This window comes from Elephantulus edwardii, unplaced genomic scaffold (genome assembly GCF_000299155.1).
Source record: "Elephantulus edwardii isolate Elephantulus edwardi_28Jun2011 unplaced genomic scaffold, EleEdw1.0 scaffold00028, whole genome shotgun sequence".
NCBI classification, from domain to species: domain Eukaryota; kingdom Metazoa; phylum Chordata; class Mammalia; order Macroscelidea; family Macroscelididae; genus Elephantulus; species Elephantulus edwardii.
This window is the reverse complement of record NW_006399778.1, coordinates 2432334-2444462: the sequence shown is the minus strand read 5'-3', so window position 1 is coordinate 2444462 and position 12129 is coordinate 2432334. Positions and strand designations below refer to the sequence as shown.

At 45.1% G+C, this 12129-nt stretch overlaps 1 protein-coding gene across 1 annotated transcript; it reads left to right on the top strand.

Annotated features, from left to right (window-relative positions):
- Positions 1-533: 533 nt before the first annotated feature.
- Positions 534-1280, top strand: SFN (stratifin). The gene has a single exon (XM_006883477.1). It carries the CDS (start codon positions 534-536, stop codon positions 1278-1280), a length of 747 nt encoding a protein of 248 aa, XP_006883539.1.
- Positions 1281-12129: the final 10849 nt, after the last annotated feature.

Below are 12129 nucleotides of genomic sequence, written 5' to 3'. Positions count from 1 at the left end.
TGGATATGAAGGTGCTCAGGAATCCGTTCAGTTCTGCCTAAGCATGCATCATCTCACTCAAGCGGTGAGCGTATCTGGCAGGACTAGGAACCTCCTTCTCCTGAGCCTGGTTTGCAGGTTCTTGGGCTGAAGCAGGAAGGTGGTTGAAGCCATCCTCACCCCCTGGAAGGAGGATGATTTGAGAAACTGGGGCAGTTACTTAACATAGGCATGCAATGACAATCCCGAACAGAGGGGGCAACCAGGAGCCCCAAAAGGTGCCTGTGCAGGTGAGGCCCACGCCCACATTTCTGTCGCTGACTGTCCGGATGATTCATTCTCTTTTACATTTAAGGAAGAGCCGGAAAGGGTGTGGAGAGAAGGGGAGAGGGAGGCAAGTCCCCGGTCCCAGTCCCGCCCCCTGCTCCTCCCCACCTTCCTCTGGGTCACCCAGCCAAAAGGCAGGCAGAGAACTGGAGAGCCACAGAACCCAGCCCGGCATTGGTCCTGAGGAAGCCAGTTAGCTCGCCTCCTGTCTGTCTGTCCCCAGAGCCATGGAGAGAGCCAGCCTGATCCAGAAGGCCAAGTTGGCAGAGCAGGCCGAGCGCTATGAGGACATGGCAGCCTTCATGAAGGGCACAGTGGAGAAGGGTGAGGAGCTGTCCTGCGAAGAGCGCAACCTCCTCTCGGTGGCCTACAAGAACGTGGTGGGCGGCCAGAGGGCTGCCTGGAGGGTCCTGTCCAGCATCGAGCAGAAAAGCAACGAGGAGGCCTCAGAAGAGAAAGGTCCCGAGGTGCGAGAATACCGGGAGAAGGTAGAGGGCGAGCTCCAGGGTGTGTGTGACACTGTGCTGGGCCTGCTGGACAACCACCTCATCAAGGAGTCCGGTGACGCCGAGAGCCGGGTCTTCTACCTGAAGATGAAAGGTGATTACTATCGCTACCTGGCCGAGGTGGCCACCGGGGATGACAAGAAGCGTACTATCGACTCAGCCCGGGCAGCCTACCAAGAAGCCATGGACATCAGCAAGAAGGAGATGCCACCCACCAACCCCATCCGCCTGGGCCTGGCACTGAACTTTTCTGTCTTCCACTATGAGATTGCCAATAGCCCGGAGGAGGCCATCTCACTGGCCAAGACCACCTTCGATGAGGCCATGGCTGATCTGCACACGCTCAGCGAGGACTCCTACAAAGACAGCACCCTCATCATGCAGCTGCTGCGAGACAATCTGACGCTGTGGACCGCCGATAACGCCGGGGAAGAAGGGGGCGAGGCTCCTGAGGAACCCCAGAGCTGAGCCATACCTGCTCCCTGCCTGCCCTGCCTGCTCCAGCCCCATCCGCAGCAGAGAGGACTAGTGTGGGCTGGGAAGCCTGCCCCTTCTCTTTGAATGCTCAGGAAGGCTCCATGGAGAGGGACTGGCAGAGCTGAGGCTGCCTGGAGCCAGGGCATCCCATTCTTTTTGTGCCGCAGGTGCCCTGCCCGCTGGCCACCCCACCGTCCCTGCTCTCTGCACCCCCTTTCCTCCTGCCCTACCTGGGAGAGAGTCCCTTTTCTTCTCCCCTCCTACCTCCCTCTGCCCCAATGCCTTGGGATCTTAGAATTGAGGAGTGTTCCACCCTTGTGACTGAGAGCTGGACTGTGTGACAAAGGTTGGGATGGGTGTGTATGTGTGAGAGAGTGTGAGTGTGTGAGATCATGCAAGTATGGGCCCAAAAGGGAAAGCATGTCTGTTGGGTGTGACCATGTTTCCTCTCAATAAAGTTCCCCTGTGACATTCCTCCTGTCTTCCGGTTATTGGCGTGGGCTTGGCCTGGGACTGGTGCACGTCTAGAGAGACTCTGACTTTGGACCTCTGGTTTAGAGTCTTGACCTCCCACAGGGATGGCTCAGTGACTCAGGTGGGACTTTGGGACTAGTGACTCCAGGAGAGTCTGGGGGTCCAGCTTTCTCTAGTCACCCTGGGCTGGTCCCAGGTGGGTGAGTTGAACAGAAAGACGGCACAGAGAGGTGAGTGGGTGCCGCAGCGCAGGAAGCTTACTCCTGAGGGGCGCGTGAGGTCTGAGAACAGCGACCCTGGGGTACATCGTAAGAAGCAGTACTGAGCACCCCAGGTGTGAAAGTGAAGAGCCTCATCAAGTGCCCAAAATCTAAGCGCTGAGCACTGACCAGAGTCAGGGGCATAAATGCCACCAATAAAAACTCCAGATCTGAAGAGGGACGTTCCTCAGTGCTTAGAGATGTGGAGAAAAATGAAACTGGCTGGAGGGGGAAAAGGGGCTCGCTGCGTGGGAAGAGCTGCGGGGGGCAAAGGACCTCGGGCGGCTCCAGACAGGAACACCCCAACACGCCGAGGCCTGCGACCCGCTATTTGTTTCCCGCCCCTCGCATCCCGTGGTGGGAGGCGGGCCGAAGCCAAGTCTGTCCATTCACAGGAGGGAATTGCTAATGGTACCGCCTCTAGAGCCCGGCCGACCAATGGGGTTAGATCCAGGGCGGGCTAGGCGTGTCTTCACGCACACTCCCCACCCCACCCCCGGGCCTCGCTCCCCACCCACCTCGCAGGGAAAAGCGATGCTTTCTCGGTTTCACTTAGACAAGTTGTCACTCGCCCAGCCCAGGATGGAGGCTCTCTCAGAACAGTGGGCCGGGGCCGGGCGGCAAGTGAGGTCCCAACTCCTTGAGTCACGCACAGCAGTCAGGCATGGTGGGCTGGGTCAGTAGGGCCCAACCTTTCGGAACGAGAAAGCCCCGCCACAGCCCCAAACCCAGACAATCCTGAACGTAAGGCTTGTGCCCTTGACTGACTGTGTGACAAGTCATTGTACCTTCCTGGACCTATTTCCTCTTATCTATCATAAGGGACTTGGACTAAAATCTCTAACCAACCGTGGGTTCTGGGGTCATAAACTGTCGAGTTTGCATTCACGTCCGCCTTGGCCAAAACTCTTATTCTACTTGCTTACCATTTTTATTCTTAATTAACTTGCTTACCTTTGTATCTTTATCTGTAAAGTGGGGCTGAGAAATAGTACTTTCCTCTTAGAGTTGCTATGAAGTTTGATAAAATAACTACCATACGTAAGACACGTTCATCAATCAACAAATATTATTAACTGCTGTTAATCCTGCCAGCGTCAACAGTCTAGGGTTTGTCCCACATTTCTGTGCCAAAATCATAATATTGAAGCCTTAGCCCTGAGGAGGATCTTTACTGCCAAAGCTGACTTGCAATGCTTCAGCTTTACTGCCAAAGCTGGCTTGCACGCTCACTGGACCACTGAGGACGCTGGCATATTTTCAAATGGTCACTCCTCCAACTGGCAAGATTGTCACAACCCAGTCAGCTTCACCAAAGTTCCCCAGAATCTAGGTTTGGCCACACCCACCAGAGTCATCTGGACTCTGATTAGAGGGAATTTTTCATGGGAAGTTTCCTCCTGGGTCCCCTGCTTTCTCTCTTTTTTCCCTGCAGAAGTGTTGGGTTTCAAGTTTCCAGACTAGGCAGAGAGGCTGTGGGCTAGTCTTATAGCGAGTGACTCCTTGTAGCCCTGGAGGCAACCTGGTTTCTCTCCAGACAGGTTTGGTGACTTTCTCTTAATGAGGTTGGTCCTGGGAAAGAAATTTCTTTCTTCTTCTGACTCTAGCATTTGCCTGTTGGGCTTCAGAGAACTTGGACAGAGTTGGCCTACGTAAGAAAATAGATAAACTATCTTTAGGTGGCATGTTGGTGTTGAAGAATTTAGAGGCAGTATCACTAAATCAGATGGTTGTTAGGGTGGGCTAGACGTGAGCTGGTTTAGAAACCAACTTTTGACTACAGTGGACCAAGACATTTTGACCATGACTAATTAAAAAATATTCTCTCTAAGATTTATTTTTACTGCTAACCAAGGTAAAGTTTCAGTGAGAACTTCTTGCTCCTTTTTACTTCATGGCCTAGATTTGACTTTAAAAAAGTTTCTATCCTGGGTGGAAATGATGGAACAATGAATGAATGGGGTTTTTTTTTTTTTTGTTTGTTTGTTTTTAAGTGAACTGGGGACAGGTAGGGAAGAAAATGTTCAACAATAAATGAATGAATGAAAACTCCACTTTTCTGTTAACTTTCAATAAAGTCACACACATCATACACAAGCTTCTGTCCAACTGCTACTGGATTTTTAAAAACTTGAATTTTTAAAAAACTCTGTTCTAATTGTTTCAGCATTTGACTGTCAGTTTGCTGTACCGAGATAATGTGTGGTTTGCTGTGATGCTGGAAGCTATGCCACCGGTATGTCAAATGCCACAAGGATCACCCATGTTACCATCTGTTTACACAGATGTTAGTAGAGCTCCCAGATTAAGATAGACTAGGAAACAGGATTGGCCATCTAATTCTTAAATAACAGGCCTCTGAAAACCCTATGAACATTAGAGGAATGCAGATAGTTACAGTATTAGTGGGAAAGCCCAGAATGGAAGTCAATAAAAATGAGGAAAAATAGTGGCAAATATACTTTAGTGACTGCCGCAATGGGCTTTACTGTGCCAGGAAGTGTGAGGATGTCACAGGATAGGACAGGGTTCAGATCTGTTATTCGTAGGGTTGGTATGGGTCACACTTAACTCGATGGCACCTAACTACAAGAGTTTATTAAAAGGGTGATGAATGATCTGGATTTACATAGTAGTGACAGTTGCACAACTTTGTAAATATACTAAAATCACTGAATTGTATGCTTTAGAAAGGAAGATTTATGATATATGAATTATACCTTAATTTAACAAAATCTGTTCTAGAGGTAAAATAGGTAAGAATATCAAGTTCCACTGGAAATTTCATGTTGGCCATTTCTCCATCCTCATTATCCTCTACACTTTAGAATGTTCCTTAGTCAAAATTTTGACTAGTTGCTTTACTTCTCTGCCATGGAATGAACTGTGTCTCCCAAAATATGTGTCATCTTGACTGGGCCTGGGCCATGGTTTGTGTTGGTTTGACTGTTAGATAATGATGTCATCATTTCCCATGATGTGATCAGTTGTGATTAGCCAATTAATGAAAAGGTTAGGGTAAGATGCAACATCCTTCTCAGAGCACAACAGTAATATGATGTAAAGGACAGTTCCCTGGGATGTAGCCTGCATTACAAGAGATAAAAGAAGAATACGTGGAGATGGGAGAATTGAACGAAAAGCCAGGAGTGGATAATATTCTTTGTACTAAGGGTCCCCACACTAAGAACTTTCTAGATCTAGAGAAAGACTGACGCCAAGACACAGAGATTTCCCAGAATGTCAAACCCACATATGCTGAGAGGAAGCAGGCCCTTCCCCAAGATCTGGTGCCCTGGATTTGGACTTCTAGCCTTAAATGAGTAAATGAATTGATTATCATTACTCACTTGTATTTCTAGTAGGGCAGGACCAGATACCTAAAATTATCTCCCTTTGAGACACATAGACATAGACACAGACACACACACACACACACACAAACTTTGTATATACTACTTACCCTTTATATTTGTGTAGATTATGATTTCATATCTACTCAATTTGGCTTCTGGAGTTTATAGCCAAATCCTAGGTTTGTCTTTTATCATCTCAGTTAAAGAACGCCTGAAGAATGACATTTCATCTCGTTTGTCCATCTTTTTTCCCACAGCTTTGCAGCAAGGTTTTGTATACATGTAGGTGCTCAGAACATCTTAAGCGTAAAACCATCCTTCAAATGCTTGGGAATAAGGTTTCAGACCAGTCCAGCTCTTCTGTTGAACGTGGAATGAGGCAGGGCAAGCCAGTCAGCAATGAGGACCACAGATTCAAACAACTCAAGCCCCGTCCTCTTTGCACAACCAGATTGTGCTCCAGGAAATAGAACCCAGGGCCTGCAGAGATCTCCCGGCCAAGAAGATTTATTGTGGTATGGGAAAATTTTTCAACCTAATATTCTCTAGAAAAGGTACTTTTATCTCTCTTACAATAACTTCAGAAAACAAAGTCCAAATTGACTGTGTAGATCCCGAAGAGATTATGACTTCTCAAAACCAGCCCAGAATCTTAGGGAGGCCACTGTAGCTTCTTCCAGGAAGGCAAGATACTTCTCCCTGTCACACATATCCAATGAGGAGTGTCTTCTCAGAGAAGCTCTTGACTTCACATATTTATGACAATATTGCTCTTCTGACCAACAATGCTTGACTCCTGCCTTTTTAAAGAGAAAAATGCTGTTAAGTGCCATCAAGACAACTTTGACTCCTACTGACCTTTTAAAAACACATCTGAGTCTTGCCCTAACCTGTACCATTCACACAATCTCTGATATGTTCAAACCTATTATTATCACTGTGTCAATTAATCTTAAAAAAGCCTTCCTCTTTTCTTACCTTTCGCATCATGTCTTTTCCAAGGATTGGTCCCTCTTGACAACATGCCCAATGTATATGAGACCAAGTTTCAGCATCCTTGCCTCTAAGGAGCACTCTGACTGTACTTCCTCTAGCTTTGCTCTTTTGGCAATTTTTTTTTCTTGATTTTTTTAAAAAAATTATTTTTTTAAATTATTAATTCCAATGAAAACTTAGAGAGACTTCCATTCATTCATTGTTGTACTTTTCTTCCCTCCCAACCCTTCCCCCCTCAGTACACTCCCCTCTTGGAAAAGTAAAAGAAAAATTCTTTTATTGTTTTTTTTCTTCTATAATTTTATTTTATTAATTTTCATAAACATTTACAGAGATTTTAGGTTTCCATTCATTCACCGCTGCACCACTCTCTCTACCCTCCTCCCAGTTTGTTTTTTTTTTAAATTATATTTTATTAATTTTCATAAACATTTACAGAGATTTTGGGCTTCCACTCATTCATTGTTGCACTATTCTCTTTACCCTCCTCCCAGTTTGTTCTTGTCCAAATGCCACAGTGCTTGTCAAAGCCAGTTCTGATTAATCTTCTTTGTCAGTGTATCCTTTGCCATTCCCTATCACTCCTCCCTGAGAGAGACTTCACCCTGAGTCATAAGGAAAAGGGGACGGCGTATTCTCTTAGCTACTTCCTGCTGAAAAGGGACGCTGTGGGTTTCAGGGTGAAGATCTTCTCTCACTACTCTAAAGGGCCCCTTTGGCAATAGGAAACACATAGACTATTATGGAGATTGATTTTGGAATTCAGATGCACTCTTATTGATTGTGCTTGGCTGTACATGTACATATCCTTCAAGATGTATCATGGGGGTGTTGCAACCTAGAAGACACAAATTTGACTAACAAGTTATAAGTACATGAGTCCAAAAATTATGGAAAAGTAAAAGAAAAGATTCTTTCATTGTTTTACAAACCCTCCCCCAGGTCCCCTCCACCATGTAGTCCTCGCTCTAGACTCCTGTGATGACAGAAATACCTAGTTATATATCTCTTTTAAACAGTTTTCTCCCTCCTCTGTTTCAGTGCAGTATACATTATTGAACACATCTTACTCAGTCTCTCCCCAACCCTGAGGTTAGTCCCATTCTACAACAGTGGCATCATGTAATATTTGTCCTTTTGTGACTGGGATATTTCACTCAGCATAATGTTCTCCAGAGTCAACCATTTTGAATAATATTGCATGAGTTCCTTGTTTTTTAATGCAGCATAGTATTCCATTGTGCGAATATACCACAGCTTCTCTAGCCATTCGTTTGTTGATGGGCACTTAGGTTGTTTCCAACTCCTTGCTATTGTGAACAAAACTGCAATAAACATGGGTGTACATATATCTGCTTGGATGTCAGCTATGGTCTCTTCAGGGTATATTCCCAGTAGTGGAATTGCTGGGTCAAATGGTATCTCTATTTGCAACTTTTTGAGAAAGCGCCATACTGCTTTCCACAGGGGTTGCACCATTTTACACTCCCACCAACAGTGAATCAGGGTTCCAGTTTCTCCACAACCTCACCAGCATTTGTTGCTTGCTGTTCTGTTAAATTTTGCTATTTTGACTGGGGTGAAATGATATCTCATAGTTGTTTTAATTTGCATCTCTCTTAGGGCTAGGGATTTTGAGCATTTCTTCATGTGCTTGTTAGCCATCTGAATGTCGTCTTCGGTGAAGTGCCTTCTTTTATTGTTTTAATCCCTCTCCCCAAGGTCCACTCCACTATGCAGCCTTCGCTCTGAATTCCTGTCATGACAAAAAAAACCTAATCACATATTCCTTTTAAACAATTTTCTCCCTCATCTGTTTCAATGCAGTATACATTATTGAGCCCATCTTTGTCAGTCTCCCCCAAACCCCGATGTCAGACCTGTTTTACAACAGTGGCACCATGCAGCAGTCAATTTTTGTTGTTGTTGTGTACCATCAAGTTGTCACTGACTTCTACAACAGCTCCGAAGCCTCCCCTGTCCTGAGCCAGTCTCATTGATTCTGATCCACCTAATCCCATTGCCCCAGTCACTGTATCAATTATTGATTCTTCTTCTGTCTTCCTTAGTTATTGTCCAGCTCTCTGATGCATAGCAAATAATTGCAAAGACCATAGCTTGGATCAGATGCACCTTAGTTTCTACACTGACATCATTGCTCTCCAGTACTCTGGAGAGGTCCCTGACAGCAGATTTTCCCAGTACAATGCTTTTGATTTCCTGGCTTCTGGTACCAAGAATGTTGATTATGGAGCCAAGCAAGCTGAAGCTGTTAACAATCTCAATCTCTTTTCTGTCTATGATGGTGCTGTCAATTGGCCCAGTGTTGAGGATCTTTGTCTTCTTGATGTTGAGCTTCAATCCATATTGAAGACTACAGTCCTTGACCTACTACAGGCAGCACTTCAGGTCCTCAGTTTCAGCAAGTAAGGGTGGCAGTCAATAGGATATTCAATACTCTTCACCAACATAATTCAAAGACATCCATTCTTCTCCTGTCATTCATTGTCCAACTTTCAGATGCATAAGGAGCAACTGAAAAACCATGACTTGGATTAGGTGCAACTTAGTTTCTAAACTGACATTCTTGCTTTTGGGACTTTGGGGGAATTTTTGACAGTATATTTTCTCAGTAGCACAGTAATAATAGCAGCTGACATGAACGCTACACCGGGCAGTTGACCTTAATCCCTACAGTAACAGTTAGCATCTTTGTTTAGTGTATGAAGAGACCAAGGCTCAGAGGGAATAAATAACCCTGTAAGTGAGGTTACAGAAAGTACAGGCTCAGAGAGTAGAACTGGGACTGACTCCAAGGCCTGTGCTTTTGAGACAACAGCAGTTGTTTTCAAATCATGCTTAGAGGATTCCCTAGAAGCTTCCCAGCGGTTAGGGTTTCCCGTTTCCACACACTTTGGCTAAAATAGTCACACATATGTCTGCTTTGCATATTGGAGTTTCATGAACTAAAAATAAGTTTGAAAACAATCACATTATGTTATGCTGTCTTGCTCCCTTCCTGGACTTTCTAAGAATCAAAAAACCTTCCTACTCACAGTTCAACTCTGCTCTGGGGACATCAAAGGAGTTGCCTTAAATGAAAAAAAAAAAAACAACCAACAACAAAACCACTGTGTAGTGGAATAATTTCCTGGTTCATTCATAAAGTTTAGGCTCCCATTACCTGGTTCCATTCTTTGTCCCTTTAAATTTCCCCCCCGGTTCAGAGTCTACCCACTTTCCAACGTTCCAAGCCTTACTCTCTCCACCTATATGCTGAGTCAAGAGCCAGGAATGCCTGTGGGGGCCACAGACAGGTATGTCGTGTCACCCTGGGGGTGTCAGAGGCTGAGTCACCTCCCTGGTCCACCCAATCTTACCTACCACTCTCTGGAAAATTTAACCCTTTATTTCTCTAGATAAGAGAGAGGGAAATACCAAACTCTGGTAAACAAGCTTTCATCTGTGACTAGGAATTTAGTATTTAATATTTAGTAAATCATGTCATTCAATATTTATTGCAGATGGCAGGCAGGCAGGTTTTCCATTCACTGCTCTTCCAGATAAGAACAAACCTGAAATTTCCTTGTCTGACTGTAAAGGAGATTGACACTGAGATTATGTGATCCTTGGCGTGACTTGGTGAGTTGGGAGCTGGCTAAAAAGGACACAAATGTACATAGTCCTATGCCACTAATGTGCTCATCTGGGGCAAAATAGTCTGGATGAAGGCTCAACACCCAAGGGCAAGAAAGGAGAAAGACAGGGTGGGGGACAGCTACACAGTGTCTAGGATTCTCAGGTAGCATGGTCTTCCCACTTTTTCAAAAGCAGAACAGGTCTTGGTAGAGCTGAGTCCACAGTCACTCCCTGTTCCTCAGAAGGGCTGGCAAGGGCCAGGGAATTCTTACAATACCCCTCTCCTTCCTCTTTCTTACATACCCTAACGGATGAGATTTCCTACTCACAGTCAACTGTGGGTGATTTTTTTTTTCAGTCTGAGTGGCTTTTTCTTAAATTATTTTATACTGGTTTACTTACAAAGTTCATACACATTGTTTTTCACATCAGATCTTTCTCATTTCCTTTTCCCACCCCTCCCTCTGCCCATAAAATTGTGTGACCCTATGATTATCCCCCTTCCCATCCTCACCCCTCTGCTTCTATCTTCCCTGTCTTGGATCCTCATACATGTTTTATTATGTCTTTTTAATACCTATTTCTACAATAATGGTCTTCTACAATTATTTATGCTTATGGGACTGAGTTAGTTCACTTAGCATAATGCTCTCTAGACCAGACTCTCTCAAACTAGGTAGTAATTTTCAAAATCACTGTTCCTGCATGCTGCGTAGTATTCCATCGAGTGAAGGTACCATAATTTCTCAACCCACTCGATTGTGGTTGGACAGTTGGACATTTGGGCTGCTTCCATGTCCTCGTGATGGTAAATAATGCTGCTATGAACTTGGCAGCATTTATTCTTGAATGAGTGTGTTTCAAGTCCATAGACTTGGCTCAGGGATAACGAGGTGTGCTAACAACTCAAAGGCAATTTGCATCTACCAGCTGTTCCTCAGGACAAAGATGGGCAATTTCTTCCTAGGTGATTTACTGACTAAAAACTTGCTGGAGGGTCAGCTATGACAATCCTACGGTACATAACAGACTTGAGGGCTCTACCTGTCACCTAAGCTTGTCTGTACTGGAAGTCTTCCCAATTACCTATTGAGTGCAACTTGTAACGACCCTATGAACCACCAATCTGAACCCCATTGTTCCTCTGCCATGCTCACGATCTGACACACTCAAGCCCACTGCCGCAGTCACTGTTGTCAACCTACCTGGTCGAGGTCAGTCTTCCTCTCTTTCGTCATCCCTTTACCTCCCCAAGCATGATATCCCTAATGATTAGCCTCTCCTAGCAACATGACCAAGGCATGTGACACAGAGTCAGCATCTTTGCCTCCAAGGAGCACTCTGGCTGCACTTTCTCCAACACAAGTTTGTTCTTTTGCAGGGCATGGGATCAGGAATACTACCTTCCAGTTGTCAGGGTCCCCAATTCAGCACTATTGTGTTAGGTGCCATAGAGCTGACTGTACCCCATAGCAACTCTATGAACAACAGATAGGAATCTTGCCTCCCCAGTGCCATTACCAGCAACTCTCCTTTGCTTAAGCCTATTGTGATCATTGTGTCAGTACATTTCGTTGAGTCTTCCTCTGTGACCCTCCACCTTTCCCAGCATGATGTCTTCTCCAAGGACTGACCCCTCCTGACAACATGCCCACAGTACCTGAGTCGAGGTTTCATCATCTTTGCCTCTAAGGAGCACTTTGGTTGCACTTCCTACAAGGCAGATTTCTTCTTTTGGAAATCCATGGATCTCTTCTCCAACACAATTCAAAGGCATTCTTCTTCAGTCATCTTTGGTCATCATCCAACTTTTAGATGCACTTTCAGTTCCTTCCTGGAACTGAAAATACTATGGCTTCAATCAGGTGCACCTTAGTCTTTAAATGGATAGCCTTGTTCTTTAACACTTTAAAAGAGGTTCTTAACAGATTTCCCCAATGCAACACATCTTTTGAGAACTTGACTGCTGGTATCATGGGTGTTGATTGTAGATCCAAATAGTAAGAAACCCTAACATTAATTCTTTGTCCATCATGATTGATCCAGTGTTTAGTTTTTGCTTGATTTTGAGATGTCACCCATATTGAAGACTGTAGCTCAGCACTAGAAAATGGC